The 21,271-nt window shown below is 44.1% G+C and overlaps 1 protein-coding gene across 1 annotated transcript in view; it reads right to left on the bottom strand.

The window, feature by feature from the left end:
* The window catches only part of CS (citrate synthase), a 28,928-nt gene that overhangs the window by 7,364 nt on the left and 293 nt on the right, over positions 1 to 21,271 (bottom strand). The window contains exons 2-6 of the mRNA XM_006093646.3: positions 4,714 to 4,764; positions 3,623 to 3,730; positions 2,828 to 2,893; positions 2,128 to 2,259; positions 1,698 to 1,886 (exon numbers count right to left, since the gene is read on the bottom strand). Coding sequence (XP_006093708.1) covers positions 1,698 to 1,886; positions 2,128 to 2,259; positions 2,828 to 2,893; positions 3,623 to 3,730; positions 4,714 to 4,764 — 546 coding nt within the window. The remainder of the gene's footprint in view (positions 1 to 1,697; positions 1,887 to 2,127; positions 2,260 to 2,827; positions 2,894 to 3,622; positions 3,731 to 4,713; positions 4,765 to 21,271) is intronic.

The following is a 21,271-nucleotide window of genomic DNA, read 5'->3' as shown; positions in this document are numbered from 1 at the left end:
GCTTTAAGTGCTTGTGAATGTGTATATTCTGTGCCACTCCAATACCCTCCTCCTCCTCAATGCCAAACAGACTAATATCAACTGCAAACTCTCCCTCCCTCCTTCCCCCAACAGCAAACATAATTCTCTATACACAGTTGGCATCAAATAAATATTGACCAACCAAATGAAGCAGGATTTGACAAAATCCCAAGGGGATTTCATCAGACTAGTGGACCACGGTATGGCCCACAGACTATTCTGTGTCTTGCATCATAGTAAACTCTTTCAGGATCACTTGGTGGTTAGCATCTTATCAAAATCACTTAGTATACCTGTTTTGCAAAAGGGAACTCTTGTGTTCCTACATTACCTGTCTCTGAATAAGAAACAAAAGAAAATGAGATGTGCTCCTGTAAACTTAACCAGAAATCTTGTACTTGACCCAGTGTTTATGAGTATATGGGGTACTGCAAAGAGGATGGAAGGAATTAGATATTCTGTATTGGGACAAGGCACAATAGTCTTCTACTACAACTACAGAGTACAAATATTTCATTTTCAGAAAATAAAGCTCAGAATCCTGGATCTTCTGGGATACGAACTGCCCTCCCACTCCTGACAGGTATCTTGAGTGGGCTAGTTCAGAACTGTGGCTGATTGGCATCAGTCCTCCCAGGCTCTAGAGTTGCCTTAGTTGCCATTCTCAAGATTCTCATTTGAAGAGGAAGACATGGGACCTTTGAATTTAGTGTGAGACTGCACTATGAATTCTTCCTCAGGGACCCTGTAGTTAAATCACACCCTTTTCTTTCTTTCTTAAAAAAAATTGATTTGAGAGAGAGGAAGTGAAAGAGAAACATCAATTTGTTGATCCACTTATCTATGCATTATTGGTTGATTCTATTTTTTTAAAAAATTGTAATATTTTTATTTTAAAGAACTTTTTATTGATTTCAGAGAGAGGAAGGGAGAGGGGGAGAGAGAAAACGTCAATGATGAGAGAGAGCCCTGGCTGGTTTGGCTCAGTGGATAGAGTGTTGGCCTATGGAGTGAAGGGTCCCAGGCTTGATTCTGGTCAGGAGCACATGCCTGGGTTGCAGGCTTGATACTCAGTAGGGGGTGTGCAGGAGGCAGCCGATCGATGATTCTCTTTCATCATTGATGTTTCTCTCTCCCTCTCCCTTCCTCTCTGAAATCAATTTAAAAAAAAAAAGATGAGAGAATCATTGATTGGCTGCCTTTTGCATGCCCCTACTGGGGGATTGAGCCAGCAACCCAGGTATGTGCCCTGATGGGGATTCGAACCATGACCTCCTGGTTCATGGGTCGATTCTCAGTAACTGAGCAACACTGGCCGGGCTGGTTGATTCTTTCATGTGCCCTGACTGGAGAGCAAATGCATAACCTTGGTGTGGACAAAGTCACATCCTTTTCAATGTTCCAACAGCCCTGTGTACATATTTCAACAGGGTTTTACAGAATTATAGTTTCTTTTTTACATCTATACCACCCTAAACAAACTAACAACTTTGGTGATAGAAAGCATGCTCCATATACCCAAAGACAAAAAGCAAGCCACAATAAAAAATAGTTAAATATGTTTTTGGCGTAACTCAGGAGTAAATTTTCCTAAAGATTCTATATTCTTTTTCTTCCTTCACATTCTATTCTCTGAATCCCCATCACACATCAATCACTGCACCAAAATTACCTACCTCCCAGTACTTGGTTCGGCTGATACCCTCTGCATATGCTCGGGCAAAGTTGCTTTCACTATTGAGGGCTGTAATGGCTGCACTGAGCTGAGACATGGGGTGTAGATTGTTGGGAAAGTTGTCCAGCATGGTGACCACATGGGAAGGCAGAGCTGCCCTCTTTGCCCACTCTTTTGAGAGCCACGACACCTGTAAAAAAGGATACATTGCTCAACAAGGCAAGGAAAAAGAGAAAAGGACAGTGACATATGAGTAAGAAAATACATGCAAATTCAACGCAATCCGCTTATACGCAGAACTCTGCTCTGATTCCTCCCGTTCACTGTACATCTCTGTAAACTACCACCAACAGCCAGATCAGGATGAAGTGTTAGAAATTAGAGAAAAGCAAAGGAGGGGAATGAGAAAGGCCAATGTCCTTCAGCTTTACCTGTTCCTCTGTTGGGATTTTCCCAGTTACCAGCAGCCAAAATAAGCCCTCTGGCAGGGGTTCTTCCCCACCCTTAGCCTTGGGCAGCAGTTTCTGACATTCAGGGATACTGTAGCCACGGAAACGGATGCCCTTGAAGGAGAAGAGTGAGAATGTTATACAACTTAAATGTATTAGCCTGGAAATAATTGACTGGTCCTACTCTTATCAGACATTTCAACAAATTAGAGTAGGATTTTTAAACTTAAATCTTCATAAAACTTACTTCTGCTTTGTACTTTTACTAGCTGGTTTATTAAAAAGGTAAACTCGCCCTAGCTGGTTTGGCTCAGTGGATAGAGCATTGGCCTGTGAAGTGAAAGGTCCCAGGTTCGATTCCGATCAAGGGCACGGGCCCGGATTATGGGCTCGATCCCCAGTGGGGGACTTGCAGGGGGCAGCCGGTCAATGATTCTCTCTCATCATGGATGTTTCTCTCTCTCTCCCTCTTCCTTCCTCTCTGAAATCAATAAAAATATATTAAAAAAAAAAAAAGGTACACTTATTTTTCAGTTATTCCATATATACCTATTTTCAAGCTTCCAAAATATAAAGGAAGGTGCTTTATTTTGTTCTCCTTACCCTTAGTGGTCTAAAACACAGTGTGCACAACAGTCAGTAAACACAATAATTATTAGTGATTAACATGAAGGTCTCTTACCTCATCAGGATCAAGAACTGATGTTTCGTATACCAATCCCTTCATGCCTCTCATGCCACCATACATCTAAAGAAAAGAAGAGGATGCAACCAATGGTCAGAATAATTCAGCTAGAGCTTGTTAGTGCTTTGTGGGATCTGGGAGAGGTCATTTATCTCTGACTTACAAGACTTCATTTGGGAGAGATGATTTCCAATGAGTTAACTTATTACAGTATGGAACTTTGCAAGGGAACCTACTAATGTTGGAAATGAAATTTTTAAATTGAGAAATAACTATCTTTATTTGATGTTTCTGCCTCTGTTTGCTTCCTTTTCCTGTTGAATTTTATTTTTTCTCATGCCCACTGTTACTCCCTCATTCCCACCAAACAAAGTAAACAGAATGGGATCTACTATAGGGGAAGGAGATAAGAGACTAATGGCTAAACACTGCTGTGGAATTATCATCTGAGCTGCTCAGACTCTTAGGGCTAGAAGAGAAGCCATCCTAAAGCTGTTCTAGAGGGCCTGGATGGTGGGTACAACGTCGACTCAAAGACAGAGAGCACTGGCTCCAAAACCTAGGGTGTTGGAAAGAGAAATAGAAATTTCATTCATGCCTCCCATAGGTGAATTAGGTTAGGCTCAACTATTAAATCTAAAGAAAATAAGTCTAATTTCTAATAAAAATCATTAAGCACCAACATTTCCTTATATAGAACAGAATGCTTTTGAATAGTCAGTGAAGAGAACAATACTTTTGCTAAAGCACATTACAGAGCTACTTTTCCAGCCAAATTCCCACAACCCTTACCATGTCCACAGTGATCTGGCCCACCACTGTCTTCCCATGTTGCTGCCTGAAGGCCTTAACTCTGGCCTGCTCCTTAGGTATTAGGTCAGCCAACACATCTTTCAAATTCTAAAAAGAGAAATAGGCTAAGTTATGGTCAAAATGCTGACTACAGAGAAGTAGGTATATGAAGACTTTTTTTTTAACTTGGTTTTCTCTACCTGCCAGGGAAGACTGGTCAACTACTCTACATATGAGGTTAAAAGAATTAGGTGGAGCTCTGGCAGGGTGGCTCAGTTGGTCAGAGTGTTGTCTTGATATGCCAAGGTTTTGGGTTTGATCCCGTCAGGGCACATAGAAGCCATCAACCAATGAATACATAAGTAAGTGGAATAACAAATCTCTCTCTCTCTCTCTCTCTCTCTCTCTCTCTCTCTCTCTCTCTCTCCCCCCCTTCCTGTCTTTCTAAAAACCAATTAAAAGAACTAGGCAGAGGGAAAGGAGAATAGGGAGTTGTTTTAATGGATACAGAATTTCAATTCGGGAACATGAAAAAGTTCTGGGGATGGACAGTGCTGATGACTGTGCAATAATGTGAATGTGCTTACTACCACTGAGCTAATACACTTAAAAATGGTTAAAATGGCAAATTTTAGGGTTTGTATATTTTAGCAATTTTTTAAAAAAAGATTAGGCATGCCCGGCTGGCAAGCTCAGTGGTTGAGTGTTGACCTATGAACCAGGGGGTTGCGGTTCAATTTCTGGTCAGGGCACATGCCCGGTTGCAGGCTCAATCCCCAGTAGGGGTTGTGCAGGAGGCAGCCCATCAATGATTCTCTCTTTCATCATTGATGTTACTCTCTCTCCCTTCCTCTCTGAAATCAATAAAAACAGTAAATTTTTTAAAAGATTAGGCAAAAACATTTTATATTCTCATCTCACTGCACTATTGAATAAATGACTTCTTACAATAATAGTTATAACAATAATAACAAACACCTCCAGAAGATTAGAATAATGATGAATCTGGGTGATAGCCAAACCACCCCCCAACCCTATCCCAGGATCAGGCTGCTTCAATGATTCTCAGTCTTTTTTCCCCCAAAACTTACCGCGGAGGAAGCACTAGCATGCCGGGCAGCAAGAACAAGACAGGATGCATTCTGCAAAGAAAACACAAAAATTTATGCAATAGTTATTCCTCCCTCCTATGTATTAACAAGAAGTGACAGTGACTCAACCTGTATTCATCTTAGCCTCTAAGGACAGTTTGACATAAAAAAAGCTGCAAAAGGCCCTGAATAGCTTGGAAGGAGTTACCAAGTCTGGAGGCAGCAATCGGGTTTAGCTCTGCTTTTTGCATCCAGAGCTTCTTTAGCATCCCCTGAAGACAGACTCTCTCCCATCATCTGGGTTCCAGGGCTGGGCTTTGTTAGGCACAGAGGAAAGGACAGAAATGCTGTTACAGAGTACTAGTCCATCCCAATCTAGCTCTTAATAATTCTGAGTGGCCCTGAGAAAAGCAAATGAGGGAACTGATCGATTACTTAGCCCTGCTGGTAAAATCAGGCACCTAGTAGTGTTTTGGCAACACTTCCAACCTTTCCAGTCAGCCTAGGAGAGCCCACAGGCCAAGACTGACTATGGGAACACTACCTCAAATGCTCCTGGAAAAAGCACACAGACAGAACATCCTCAAAGTGACAACCGACAGGAGGCTACTCAGCAACAGCAATGGAAACTGGAAAATCATCTTCAAAGTGCTGAGAGAATTAAGCTAGAGTTGTGTACTAGGTGAGAAAGTATCTTAAAGGAGGTGAAATGAAGACATTTCAGACAAACAAAAAGTGACAGTTTATTGCCTCTACACCTGAACCCAAAAGGATTTTTAAAGATACACTTCAGGAAGAAAATTATCCAGAAAGATGGACCTGAGATTCAAGAAGGCTGTAGGTTTTATTCCCCGTCAGGGCACATATGTACGTTTTGGTTCGGGGCATGTGTGGGAGATAACTGATCAATGTTTCCCTCTCACATCAATGTTTTTCCTTCTCCCTCTCCCTCCCCCTTCCTCTCTCTACAATCAGTAAAACATAAAAATAAAATAAAAAAGGCTATATTATAATCCTTACTACAAAGACAAATAGCGTAGCTAGCCTATTAATATGTTTAGAGATAGGGTTTTTTTCCCCCAAAGAGAAACAGCTTTCTATGAGAAGATTGCTGACCTGCAACAAAAAGTTAAACACTGCCTTTAAAAAACCAATTAAACTACATAGCACCTATCCCTGGTTTTGCTTTCCATGGTTTCAGTTAACCATGGTCTAAAAAAGCTAAATGGAAAATTCCAGAAATCAACATTTCATGTTTTTTTTCCCTAGTATATTTTTATTAATTTTAGAGAGGTAGGGAAAGGAAGTGATAGAAATATCAATGAGAGAGAATCACCGATCGGCTGCCTTCTGCATGCCCCCCACTGGGGATCGAGCCTGCAACCCTGGCATGTGCCCTGACTGGGAATCGAGCCGTGTGACCTCTTGGTTCATAAGTTGACACTCAACCACTGAGCCACACTGGCCAGGCAACAATTCATAAGGTTTAAAGGTCGCATTATCTTGCTGCATCCCACCGGGATGTGAATCTTCCCTTTGTCCAGTGTATGCATCCACACTGTTAGTCACTTAGTTGGCTGAGTTATCAGATCCACAGTTGAGATATCGCAGTGCTTGTGCTCAAGTAACCCTCATTTTACTTAATAATAGTCCCAAAACATAAAGAGTAGTGATGATGGCAATTTGGATATGCTAAACAGAAGCCATAAAGTGCTTCCTTTAGGTGAGAAGGTTTAAGTATAGCACAATAAAATATTTTGAGACAGACCACATTCACACAACTTTTATTACAGTACTAGAGACCCGATGCATGAAATTTGTGCGAGGGGCTCGGCCCTCACGGCCCCACCCCCTCCCACTGGTCGTTCCAGAAGGTCGTTCTGCATTCTGCTGTTTGGTCTAATTAGCATATTAGCTATTATATAGGATATTGTTATAATTGTTTTATTATTAGTTATTATTGTTAATCTATTACTGTCAGTAATTTATAAATTACTCAGGTATGTATGTATAGGGAAAAACATAGGGTTCAGTACTATTTGTGGTTTTGGGCATCCACTGGGAGTCATGGAACGTAACCCCTATGGCAGTGGTTCTCAACCTTCTGGCACTTTAAATACAGTTCCTCATGTTGTGACCCAACCATAAAATTATTTTCGTTGCTACTTCATAACTATAATGTTGCTACTGTTATGAATCATAATATAAATATCTGATATGTAGGATGGTCTTAGGCGACCCCTGTGAAAGGGTCGTTCGACCGCCAAAGGGGTCACGACCCACAGGTTGAGAACCGCTGCCCTGTGGACAAGGTGTGACTACTGGGCTAACTAGCTATAAGGGGTTAGACAAGGAGATATAACTTTTCTGCATGAGATGATTTTGAAGATAAAATGAGATAGTCAAAATAAGCCCCAGTTTCCCCATCTGTAATGAGGTGTTATTACTGACTACACAACTCAATAGGGTTATTTTGTGATAAAATGAATGTGAAAGCACTTTGCAAACTAAAAGGATCACACACATACAAACTGAACCTGGAGCGAGTCCACACCTCCCTCCCCCTTGCCAAAAAGCCAGAAGCACCTTTTCTAGTAAATATTGTCTTACTGTCTAGTTGCACTGAAAATCATTTGAACCAGTGATACTGTATAAATTCCAAAAAGCTACATGCCTAGGATGAGAGTTCAGTAGGGCTTGAGGCTTTTTTTAGATTTTAGTGTCCCTCTTTCTGTTGTGGCAGTACCAAGGACTGAAAAGAGAAGTGACCCTTCAGAAAAAGGTTATTTTTAAAAGAATCAATCCATCTTAGCTGGTTTGCTCAGTGGATAGAGCATCAGCCCTTGGACTGAAGGGTCCCGGGTTCGATTCCAGTCAAGGGCACATACCTTGGTTGCAGGTTCCCCAGCCCTGGTTGGGGTGCATGCAGGAGACAACCAATCGATATGTCTCTCTCACATCAATGTTTCTTTGTCTCTCCCTCTCCCTTCCACTCTCTCTAGCAGAACACCTCAACTTGTTAATCAGAGTGTCTGTCATAACTCCTTTCCTTAACTTCTTAAAGAGTTTCCTCTAGTTAACTGAGGACCATTTGGGCAAGAAGTAAACAACACAAAGAGCACTTTAGGACAAATGGGAGCTGGACCCAACACTAAAGAGATAACTTTTCCTATTCTTATTAGTCACCAAAAAAGGGACAAGAAAAAACATGTGAATAAGTCAAACTATTGTTCTACGGAGCTAATAGCCATGTTCAAGCTATTCCATGCTCAATGGTCCCACAGATCCCCTATTATAGAGGCCGCATCTCCCAGCAAATGTATCAGTACCGCAACAGACCTTTTACTAAGTGTACCGGTTAATAATACAGATTTTTTTCAATAGATGGAGTTGCACAGATGTTGATATATATGCAATTTGATATGTATGCTATTTTGTTGTATTGACAGCAAGCTTCAAAACTTCATATGTCCAATTTTCTGAAGGTGTTAACATCATAGATGTTTTTACGCTTAAAAATGTCAAATTTCGTGCCCCCCCCCCCCCCAAAAAAAAAGCATTTGCGGGAAGTTTTAATTCATTACTTTATTTTGAAGAAAAGTGCTGCTGAATACTTTGGGAAGCTTATGGTGAACATACTCCATCTCAAGATACTTGTGAATGCTGGTTTAAACGCTTTAAAAGTGATGATTTTGATGTGAAAGACCAAGACGTCACGGTCAACCAAAAAGTTTGAAGACCAACAATTAAAGCATTATTGGATGAAGATGTGTGTCAAAACTCAAAAACAACTTGCAGAAAGAGTAAATGTTGCTCAGCAAACAATTTCCGATCGTTTACAAGCAATGGGAAAGAGGATTATAAAAAGAATAGTCTAAGGTTAAATCTTAGGGGGAAAATATATATATGAGCTCAACATATAGAATGGGGGCCCACATCTTAAGATGAAAACAGAAATACCCTCAGGTTGGAGGTCTTTCTTCTACCAATAAGAACATAAAACAAAAACAATCTATCCCCCATTGTGAGAGAGAACTGCTAGAATCAATGAGTGGCCCTCTCCTTTTAATTCACTTAATATTAAAACAAGATAACACAAAAATAAAAGAGGAAATCAGAAAGAAAAGGGTGGAAGGTCACTTAACAAGGCTATAAGAATGCAACATCATTAAGGGAATCAGAGGGTCATGATTGCCGCTTAGTCATTTCTCAGATCTGTTTAGATGAACGCTACTTTAAGCAAATGATTAGGTAAGAGGAAGGAACTTGGAACTAAACTATCACCCCACTTCCACCAACAGCAAAGTCTTACTTTCCTTTGTAGAGAGCATCTTTGTCATTTAATGAGGAGCCTCAGGAGTAACTTAAAGAACTGATCTCACCCTGACCGGTTTGGCTCAGTGGACAGAGCGTCGGCCGGCGGACTCAAGGGTCCCAGGTTCCATTCCGGTCAAGGGCATGTACCTGGGTTGCGGGCACATCCCCAGTAGGGGGTATGCAAGAGGCAGCTGATCAATGTTTCTCTCTCATCGATGTTTCTAACTCTCTATCCCTCTCCCTTCCTGTCTGTAAAAAATCAATAAAATATATTAAAAAAAAAAAAAAAAAAGAACTGATCTCAACTGTCCCTAATCTCCATCAGCAACACTTCTTCTTAGCCAGATCTCCAATTTGCAAAACAATGCTAATTTGTGGAGAGCTTGGTTACATAACTATAGAATAAAGCCGGTCTCTTCTCATTCTACACTTCTCTGCCACTTCTTGGCTGTGTAACCCTAGCCAAGTCATTTAACCTTTCTGTACCTCAGTGTCCTTAGATGTAAAATGGGAACAATAACTGTACCTACCTCAAAGGATTGCTCTGAGGATTAATTCAATACAGGGTGGGACAAAAGTAGGTTTACAGTCGTTTGTATGGAAAATACAATAATTAATAAATTATAATACAAGAATAAACTGTTTGGTGTACTCAAAACTGTAAAACTTTAGCCCTACCCTGTTTTTACAAAGCACTTAAAACCATGTCTGGCACATAGCAAGTGCTTAGTATTTGTTATACAATCCTATATAATAAAGAGCTAATATGCAAATGATCATCACACCCTCACGCCTTCACGCTATAACGGCTCAGACACTCAACACTGGTGAGAGAGGAATGGGGACCAGCCAGGCTGCGGCCCGGGAGAGGGACAAGCCGCCTGCCCCGCGTTCCTGGGCACCAGCGGCTGAGGCTGTGGCCCAGGAGAGGGACAAGCTGCCCACCCACGGTCCCCTGAAGCTGTGACCGGCCCAGGCGAAGCCGGCCCGGGTCCTGGGTGCCTGCAGCTGGCCAGAGGGAGGGAAGCCCAGGTCCTGGGTGCCTTCGACCGGCTAGAGGAGGGAATCCTGGGGCCCGGGTGCAGGGCGAGGCAGAGGCAGTTAGCGGCGATCAGGCCAGTAGGGGAACAGTTAGAGGTGATCAGGCAGGCAGGTGAGCGGTTAGGAGCCAGAGGTCCCGGATTGCGAGAGGCAGTCGGACATCCCCCAAGGGGTCCTGGATTGGAGAGGGTGCAGGCCAGTCTGAGGGACCCTCCCCCCGTGCATGAATTTCATGCACCAGGCCTCTAGTCTATATTATAAAAAGCCAGTGGCCATAACGCCGTAACAACCAAACAACCGGTCACCAGGAAGTGCATTGATGGGTCTCGCAGCGATGCAGTGGGTCAGGGGTCATGTGGCAGTGCAGTGGGTCTCACGCGATTTCGCACACTGGGCCTCTAGTCTATATATATAAAAGCCTAGTGACCGGAGTGACCGGGTCTCTAGAAAATATATAAAATGAAATAGTACGGCCGAGGCCGGTTTGGCTCAGTGGATGGAGCGTCGGCCTGCGGACTGGGGGGTCCCGGGTTCGGTTCCGGTTGGGGGCATGTGCCTGGGTTGCGGGCACATCCCCAGTGGGAGATGTGCAGGGGGCGGCTGATCGGTGTTTCTCTCTCATCGATGTTTCTGGCTCTCTGTCTCTCTCCCTTCCTTTCTGTGGAAAATCAATAAAATATATTTAAAAAAAAAAAAATGAAATAGTACGGCCACTTTATCACACCCTTCAGTGTAAGGTTTAGTCATATTTTTAGCTAACCCTGCAACTTAGATAAACTAAAGAAATCAAAAACAGCCGAAACCAGTTTGGCTCAGTGGATAGAGCGTCGGACTGCGGACTGAAAGGTCCCGGGTTCGATTCCGGTCAAGGGCATGTACCTGGTTTGCGGGCACATCCCCAGTGGGAGGTGTGCAGGAGGCAGCTGATCGATGTTTCTCTCTCATCGATGTTTCTAACTCTCTATCTCTCTCCCTTCCTCTCTGTAAAAAACCAATAAAATATATTAAAAAGAAAAAAAAAGAAATCAAAAACATTTTAAAGTCAGCAATTCATTGGTATGACCACTCAAAAGGCTAGAACAGGAAAAATTTAAGTGAGGACAACTTTACCTATGATGTAGAAGTCAGAGAACATGATGTGGAATTAGAAACAGAAATCTGGGTTCTAGCCTCAGCTCCATTACTAAATAACTGAGACACCCAAAGCCAAATAACTTCTCCATACTTAGGATAACACACAATCTACTTAGCTCAAAGTCTAATAGAGGTGTAAAGGTGCCTTGCTATTTAAAATATGTCTGCCTAGCGAATGGCATTAGTATTACGTGGAAATTCTTAGAAATGCAGAATCTTGGGCCTCACCTCAGACCTATGGAATCCACGTCTGCCCTTTAACAAGCTCATTAGGTGACTCACATGAACAATAAAGATTGAGACACACCCATGGTCCAAAGTGTTAAGCAATGGAGCAGAAGGATTGAAGGTAAAGAGCCCAGAATTTGGAGCTATCAAGGATCAAGTCCTAAATCCAGATCCTGCCACTCACTCTCCTGCTGTGTTACCTTGGCTATATGACCTAACGTCTGTGGGGGAGGAAGAAACTTTCTCCTAACTTTCCAGGTTCTTTTGGCTTGTCTAGTAATTAAATCTACGGGAGACAGATTAACAAGAAAAAACTAAATGTAATACATACATACACATGGGAATCTCACATACATTAGTCAGAGACCCCACATACATAGGAGGTTCAAAGACAAAAAGGGAGCCGAAGCCGGTTTGGCTCAGTGGATAGAGCGTCGGCCTGTGGATTGAAGGGTCCCGGGTTCGATTCCGGTCAAGGGCATGTGCCTTGGTTGCGGGCACATCCCCAGTGGGAGATGTGCAGGAGGCAGCTGGTCGATGTTTCTCTCTCATTGATGTTTCTAACTCTCTGTCTCTCTCCCTTCCTCTCTGTAAAAAATCAATAAAATATATTAAAAAAAAAAAACTCTGCTGAAATGAAAAAAAAAAAAAAAAAAAAAAAAGACAAAAAGGGAAAATGAGGTATATTTGACATTTTGGGCTAAGGATCACCTTAGGCATTCAGAGGGGAGAAGGATGATAAGAGATGTTTGCCCTGGCCAGTGTGGCTCAGTAGTCGGAGTGTTGGCCCATGGACGTAAAGGTCTTGGGTTCAGGCCTTACTGGTTTGGCTCAGTGGATAGAGCATCGGCCTGCGGACTGAAGGGTCCCAGGTTCGATTCCGGTCAAGGGCACGTACCTTGGTTGCGGGCACATCCCCAGTAGGGGATGTGCAGGAGGCAGCTGATCTATGTTTCTCTCTCATCGATGTTTCTAACTCTATCCCTTTCCCTTCCTCTCTGAAAAAAAAAAATAAAATATATTTTTTTAAAAAGTTCTCGGGTTCAGTTCCTGGTCAAGGGCATGTACCTGGGTTACAGGTTTGATCCACAGCCCCAGATCAGGGCACGTGTAGGAGGCAACCAATTGATGTGTCCCTTTCACACTGATGTTTCTCTTTCTCTCTCTCTCTCTCTACCCTTCTCTTCCTCCCCCTCTCTTTCACTCTCTCTAAAAATCAACAGAAGAAATATCCTTTGTGAGGATTAACAACAACAAAAAATATGTTCAGTAATTAGATAGGTCATAAAAATTCATTTCTGGTGATAACTTTCATTATGGGCAAGGCCCCTAATTAAAATTATTTGAGAGAAGTAAATTTCTTGTGAGCCTGCAGTCTTGATTGGCTTCAGTTCAAAATAATTTACATGCCAAAGTGCCACATTTTAGTGAGGCCTATTCTGAAACTCTACACTAGTTTTTGCATCTCTAAATTTGTAATAATAAAGCCAATTTCAGGGTAGACAAGTAGACTATTCCTATATAATAAAAGCCTAATATGCTAAGTGTCCGGTCGTTTGTTCAACCAATCAAAGCGTAATATGCTAATGATATGCTAAGGCCGCTCAACTGCTTGCTATGACATGCACTGACCACCAGGGGGCAGATGCTCTAACTGGTAGGTTAGCTTGCTGCTGGGATCTGGTTGATCGGGACTAAACGGGACTAAGCAAAACGGGCCACACACATCCTGGAGCCCTCCCATGGTCCCTCCCTGGCTGGCCAAACTCCCATGTCCCTCCCGAGCCCTGATGGTACACCAATGGGGTTCCTCGGCCTGGCCTGCACCCTCTTGCAATCCAGGACCCCACGGGGGATGTCAGAGAGCCAGTTTCGGCCCAATCCCACTCAACACAGGAGCTGCCCCTGGTGGTCAGTGCGCTTCCACAGGGGGAGCACTGCTCAGCCAGAAGCTGGGCTCATAGCAGGCGAGCGCAGCAGAGGTGGCGGGAGCCCCTCCGGCCTCCGCAGCAGCGCTAAGGATGTCCGGCTGCGGGGAGTGGGCCTAAGCTGGCAGTCAGACATTCCCCAAGGGCTCCCAGACTGCAAAAGGGTGCAGGCCAGGCTGAGGGGACCCCCCCCCACCGAGTGCACGAATTTCATGCACCGGGCCTCTAATATATATATATCCCTAATATGCAAATAGACCGAACAGCGGAACAACTGAACAACCGGTTGCTATGATGTGCACTGACCAGCAGGGGGCACGTGTGGAACACGGTGGGTGTTGGCAGCAGGCGGCAGAGCGCGGAACATGGCCGGTGTTGGCCGCAGTGGGATGGTAGAGCAGGTGAGCGGGGGCACCAGACCAAGGCGGGGCACTGGTCACTGTCATCAGGGCGAGCCTCTGGTGCTTACTGAAAATTCTTTGTTTCCGCACACCACGGTCCCACCTGGCACTTGCACCTGCTGCTGGCCCCAATTGCCCCTGCTGCTGGCACTGGCACTGTCAGTGCATGGGAGCGGTGGCAGCCGGCAGGCAGGGGACTAGGGGCCACGGCGGGAGGGGCCGGGAGGATGGGCTGAGACCCACCCCTGTGCCCACTGCAGCCTTGCAGCCCATAGTTCCTTTCAAGATGCACGAATTTGTGCACTGGGCCCCTAGTCTATATATATACATATACATATACATATATATATATATATATATGCCTAAGTGATCGGAACAACCAGTTGCTATGATGCACACTGACCATCAAGGGCAGATGCTCAATGCAGGAGCTGCCCCTTGGTGGTCACTGCACTCTCACAGCCAACCTCCGCCGGCCAACCAATCTCCCACAGCTGCTCCCCGCGGCCCCCGGGCTGGGATGGGGAACCGGAGTGGGTGGCGGCAGATGCAGCCCCTTTCCCAGGGGGACCGAGGACCGGCTCCCTCCTTGGGGCTTGCAGCCAACCTCCCGGGCCCTGTTTTCCCCCCTGGCCAGCAGGCCCAACTTGGCCTGCCACCCGCCCGCTGCGGTAGCGAGGGAAGGAGGAGGGGGGAGGCGGGGAACCGAGAGGTGGTGGGGCGGCATCAATGTCTGGCATCCGTTCCTTCCGTGCCTGGCCCGGCAATCGGCGACCATCGCCTCCTCTTGGGCCCCGATCGCTGACCAGGCCTAGGGACCCCATCCATGCACGAATTTCGCGCACCGGGCCTCTAGTATAAAATAATTTGCATCTAGAACAGTGCTTTCTGCATAACTGAGTTCAGTATTTGTTTCTTAGAACTGTGTTGGACTATTACCTACTACCTCAAGTGTCACAACTCTTCCCTGTAGTTGGATCCCAGGAAACAGGCAGTCACGCCTATGGAAGGGGTAAATGGATAATTCCCTTTAGCTGGGAACAGAAAGGTCCTCCTTAAAAAGGGGAGGAGTCAGAGAGGAAACAAATTTAACTAACAGTAATCTCCATCAGCGGAGCAAATGATTCTAGAATGATGGAGGAGTGTCACACTCAAGGCTACACACCTCATTTCATCTACCTCCCGGCTGCCAAAGGAAGCTCCTGAATAGCTTTCTACAGTACATTCAGGCTATACTCACTGATGGGACAGGCAGATTACAAACCTCTGAGTCATCTCAGATTTTCACCTCCCAGCTCCTCCCCCAATTTTGGAGGTGTGGCAACTGGGCTTTCGGTTTCTGATTGCATGCCACGTGTAGAGTCACCCTACTGGAACAGCAGCTGTCAGGTTAATCAGGGAGTCACCTCACTCAATAGGTCAGCTCCTTCATGGGAAGATGGAGAGAGCTCCTTCCAAAGATAAGGACCTGACTCACAATGTCCAACAGCCAGGGTTCTCTACAGGATGGGGGTGTCACAATTACTAAGAGGCTTTTTCAAACCTGCTGCCACCTTGCCAGAACTCTGCTAGTGAGTTTGCCATTATTGATAGAAGTGGGCTGTAGCTCGAATGTGCTAGGATGAAAAAATATAATGAAAAGACCCTCTACCTTAAAGGGCCAAGGGAGGAAAAGTACTAATAGTATATGCAGAAAATTCTGCCAAAGACTTGCTGGTTAATACTTCGGGTATTTCTGGAATAGGATATTAGCCAAATCGCTTATCAAAAATCAATTAAGCCCTGGCTGGTGTGGCTCAGTTGGCTGGAGAATCATCCTGTGCACCCGGGTCACAGGTTTGATTCCCACTCAAGGCACATACCCAGCTTGCAGGTTCCAACCCCAGTTAGGGCATATGCAGGAGGCAATCCCCCCCCCCCCCTAAAATAATAAATAAATAAATCCTTTAAAAAATCAACTAAAACTACTCTCTTCTCCCCCAAATTCTGGCAAATGTAAAATCGTATTTGGATAAGCACCTACTCAATAATATGGTCATTTCCCTCTTACTTATCTTGACCTATTATTACTAGTCCACACCTAGGATCCTTACTCTACGAGAGAAAAGCAAAATTTTCTTTGATCCTCCATTCCAGACACACATCAGAACTTGTCCTGACACATATCCAGGAACTCCATTAAAAGCTTGAGAAAGATGCTCTGAATTTAATAGAGCCCTGTCCTTCATCAACAAAAGATCAGAGCTGGTCAAGCTAGCAGAACTAAGTTGATGAAGCAAACATAATGCATTAATAACTGCTAGGAAAAATCTTGTGCTACAAAGGCTTCCAATGCAGAAGGAACAACCTGCATTAAGGAAAAAAGAACACACACAGGACAAAGGCTCCTCTCTCCCCAGAACCAGGTCAGAGAACTAAGCCATTGACATCTGTGTTTCACAATGGTGATATTAGAAGTCTGCCTGCACTTACCAGGCCACTTAACAGCCTAGGCAGAGTAATCAGATTTCATACTTTGACTCCCTTCATACTCACAATTTCCTTATTCACCCTACCTGTCATTTTCTAATAGATTCTTCCCTAAAAGTTTGCCGACCATTTGGCAAGGAAGACAGCAAAAATCAGCAATTCAGCTTCAGTAAAGAATAAAGAGTTCTAATTCTACTTTCAGTAGAAATCCTTACTGTTCTTTAACAAATATTTGCTGAACCCCTACTTATTATATGTAACACTAAGTGTATATTAGTGAATAAAGTGTATAGGATCTGCCAACTACTCCTCTCAGGAACTAGAAACTGTTCCTTTACTTCTACTAGAAGTTCTTACAAGTTTTAGTTTCTAATACTTTGCTAGAGGGATTTACAAGAAACTTTCCCTAAGGCAGTGGTTCTCAACCTTCCTAATGCTTCAACCCTTTAATACAGTTCCTCATGTTGTGGTGACCCCCAACCATAAAATTATTTTCGTTGCTACTTCATAACTGTAATTTTGCTACTGTTATGAATCGTAATGTAAATATCTGACATGCAGGATGTATTTTCATTGTTACAAATTAACATAATTAAAGCATAGTGATTAATTACAAAAACAATATGTAATTATATATTCAATATGTGTTTTCCGATGGTCTTAGGCGACCCCTGTGAAAGGGTCGTTCAACCCCCAAAGGGTCGTGACCCGAAGGTTGAGAACTGCTGCCCTAAGGTATTTGGAAAAAAAAAAAAAAGACCTAGGAAGACAAACCTAGAGCTAGTAGCCCAAAATGGTTAAAGTCATTTTTGAAGTCAATTTTTTAAAATATATTTCTTTATTGATTTCAGAGAGGAAGGGAGAAGGAGAGAGAGATAGAAACATCAACGATGAGAGAGAATCATTGATCGGCTGCCTCCTGCACATCCCCCACTGGGGATCGAGTCCGCAACTCAGGCATGTGCCCTTGGCCGGAATCGAATCTGGGACCCATCGGTCTGCAGGCTGACGCTCTATCCACTGAGCCAAGCCGGCTAGGGCTGAAGTCAATTTTTAAAATAACCATTAATTTAAAAAAAATCCAAATATTGACTAAGTTTCATTATATACATTCAGTAAAGTTGCAAAAAAGAGCCCTACCCAGTTTGGCTCAGTGGATAGAGCATCAGCCTTCGGACCAAAGGGTCCTGGGTTCGATTCTGGTCAAGGGCACGTACCTTGGTTGCAGGCTCCTTCCTCCCCAGTCCAGGTCCTGGTCAGGGCTCATGCAGGAGGCAACCAATTAGTGTATTTCTCTCACATGGATGTTTCTCTCTGTCTTTCCCTCTCTCTTCCACTATCCCTAAAAATCAATGGAAAATATCCTCAGGTGAGGATTAACCAAAAAAAGTTGCAAAAGATGTCTGCATGTGGCCCAAGAGAAAAGGACCACTGAGCACCCTCAGTCAACTAAGGTACTTGAAAAAATATGAGTCTCCAGATACCAATCCATGTTTGCTGAATCAGAATCTAAAGGTAGGATTCATGAATCTGAACAAGCATCCCACATCCCAGGTGATGATGTCTACTGTGAACTTACAGACCTTTAAAAATACATAATCTCATGTTAAAAGAAATATAGGAATCTGCCCTAGCTGGTCTGGCTCAGTGGGTAGAGTGTCGGCCTGCGGACTGAAGGGTCCCCGGTTCGATTCCAGTTAAGGGCACATGCCTGGGTTGCGGGCTCAACCCCCAGTAGGGGGCATGCAGGAGGCAGCCAATCAATGATTCTCTCTCATCATTGATGTTTCTATCTTTCTCTTCCTCTCCCTTCCTTTCTGAAATCAATAAAAATATATTAAAAAAGAAAAACAGGAATCTAAGGAATTTGGGCAGTTGAAGGAAGAACTGAAAAAGACAGTCCAAGTCAGATCCTAAGAAAGACCTATTGCCGAAACCGGTTTGGCTCAGTGGATAGAGCATCGGCTTGCGGACTGAAAGGTCCCAGGTTCGATTCCGGTCAAGGGCATGTACCTGGGTTGCGGGCACATCCCCAGTAGGAGATGTGCAGGAGGCAGCTGATCGATGTTCCTCTCTCATCGATGTTTCTAACTCTCTATCTCTCTCCCTTCCTCTCTGTAAAAAATCAATAAAATATATTAAAAAAAAAAAAAAAAAGAAAGACCTATTGATAAAGTTGCCTCACTCCTGATTAAATGTCACATCCTACTCAACTCTTTCACATAAAGCACTGAAACAGGACAGAAGGAATTAGTGTGTGCTTTTAGAAAAATCCACCAAGTCTGGTTTCCTGCCTTTGCCCACTTGGATTCTAAGAACTAGGAATGCCAGCCTTTCCTTCTGATTACCTACTTCACCTTGCTCCCCACATCCAGGCATTTAACTGCGATCAATCTAAAGGCCACTATGAAGAACAGATGCAATCATGCCACCACTAACATATGAGGAGCTTTTACTCTCCATCTTTCATCTCTGGTCCATTTAGTAAGAATCCAAGAATTACCATTACTTTGGGTAGGCTGATAATCAAAGTGAAGGCACAGAGATTTGAGCACGTGCTTTAAGAAGTTTTGGGCTTTAAGCCCAAGTAACATTTCACAGGACAAAACCGACTCAGTTTTGTTGAAAATAATTTCAGTCTAGGATTTATATAGGAGAGATTATGCAGTGATATAGGTCTGCAATAAAGGAACTATTGGTATTAACTTAAGTGTCTTGAAAAGGTCTAGAAACAACCTAGAAACACTCTTGGATTGATTTACTCAAAGTTATAAAATATTCTAGCTTGGAGGAACAATTCTCAATGGTAAAGTAAATAACTAGGTTTGGCTCAGTCACTTGGGCGTTAAAGAGTCCAGAAGTGGCCCTGGCCGAGTAGCTCAGTTGGTTCAAGTGTCGTCCAGATACACCAAAGCTGCGGTTCGATCCCCGTCAGGGTGCATACAAGCAGCAACCAATGAATACATAAATAAGTGGAATAACGAGTTGATTTTCTCTTTCTCACTCTCCCTCCCTTCCTCTCTCTCTTAAAAAAAAAAAAGTCCAGAGTGTATTGATGGCCCTACTCCAATTCCCAGCTCAGATCACCTGAGAAAAGACAGTATTTACATAACAAAGCTAAGCCACCAACAGCTAAAACGAAAGCCATTGCTTAGTATGAATTCATTTGGATAAACAAGAAGCCAATACCAAGGTTCTGAATTAGTCTACCTCTCCAACTCAAGTGTTTATTAAATTACATGATTGTGGGGAGGGTTAAACAACAGAATGACTAACATTTGTGTCTCCTAGCAAAGTTTAAAAATATCTCTTCTCAGAAAAGTGAAACTATATCTGACCTTGAGAATCAAAGTAGTATGTATGGGTCAGCTCTCCCAGGTCAGAAGACTATTTTTGCCTTCTAAAGCCTACTTTCATAGCAAAAATAAAATTGAGTACCAAATAAGCTGCAGGGTAATCTGGAAAGCTCAGGCAGGTGCTAGCAATGCTTAAAGGCTTCTTGGTATCCCGGTCTTTCTGCTTAGATACCAGGAAATTTTCAGTCCTGAGTCATTAGGTTTTGCTAGTTTTAAGGGTCAAAAGCCTTCTAATGGCTTCCTATTTACACGTTTCTGGGATCCTCAAGTTCATCTGTAATAGGAAAGTAAACAAAATAAAAATGGTATTACAGTTATGTAGTCCTATCATCCCAAAAGCTTTCTGAGCTTCCTCAGAGCCTTAAGAGACAAAATATTTTCAAAAGGTAAACTCTAAAGCCTTTTTCAAATTCACCGCAGGGTTAGACCATCTGGTCTGGGTTAGCAGCAGCTCTGCCACTAACTAATTATGGTGTTCCCTATTCTGCCAAAACACTATCTAGAACTTGCTTCATGTCCCAAGAGGCTTCCTTACCCTGTTCCCTGGCAGGAGGAGAAGCAACAGTCAAAATAAGACAAGTACCTCCCAAATAATCAGCTGCCATCCAGTGCAAATCCTACAGGCTTCACCTCACCTGCCAACCATGCAAGGTAACACAGGGCAAGCTAAAACCACCCTGAGACCTTCCTTAACTTCAGATGTTGGCAGCTTTATTCTGCCTGCAGGAGAGAAAGTATACGTTCTTCACAGGAGTCAAGGTCACTTGTGGGACTGTTCCTGCTTGGATTAGAGGGCTGGGGCTCCCTCCGCACAACAGTTTCTCTGTTTAAAGGGCCATGTTACCCAGAGACAAAAGTACTGGCAATGTGAAGTTGAAAGCACCATCACCTGCAACAATACTCCTATGATTCAAAAGGCAACGGAAGTCAAGTAAAGGGCCCCCCGAAATGAGAGGGATTTCTCCTGGATAGAGTAGACTTAAGAGCAACAGCAAAAAACCTGGCTGATCCGATAGTAGGACTGGACAGATGACCTTGGGATACTATATCCTACCCAGTGTTTTCACTAATGGCCTGCTGTCCGGAGGAAAAGTCCTTCTGGTGCTGTCGCCAATCGTACGCGGTAATCATGCCTGCGTTACAGAGCGCTCCACCCGACCCAAGCCCTGCGATAGGCAGTAGGCGGAAGAGTCCCAAGGACAAAGACGTCCCTTCCTCCAGCAGAAACTGGTCATCAACGGCTTTAATAACTGGGGTGGGGAAATGGAAACGGGCCGTCAGGAACTAAGACCCTCCCTACAAAACAGAAGCCGAAATTAACTACAGCTTCAGCTCTGGCCCAGGTAGAGTGCGCACATCTGTTCACCCTGCCACTCCTCTTACACACCCCCGCCCCCTCCTTCAAAGAGACGCTTTCCCTAACTCCGATGGACACACCTATGTTCTCTATGGCGAGTCCTTCCTCCAGGACCACGCAGCACCCCTTCCCGCCATAAAAAGGCGGGTGGACAGCACGGTCCGGCCTCTCCCAGCGCCGTAGACCGCATGCCGAGGGCGAGCAGCGCTCAATTCTGCTCCAGGAGCCGGAAGGCCAGCCTAGCACATGGCTCTGGGAGCGCCCAGCACCGCTGGCGGCCAGCCAAGTACAGGGCCCCTTTAAGGCGCGCCGGGGTGCGTATGGGTA

This window comes from Myotis lucifugus, unplaced genomic scaffold, assembly GCF_000147115.1.
Source record: "Myotis lucifugus unplaced genomic scaffold, Myoluc2.0 scaffold_119, whole genome shotgun sequence".
NCBI lineage: Eukaryota > Metazoa > Chordata > Mammalia > Chiroptera > Vespertilionidae > Myotis > Myotis lucifugus.
Note: the sequence above shows the minus strand (reverse complement) of the source record. Positions and strands in the feature narration are given on the sequence as shown.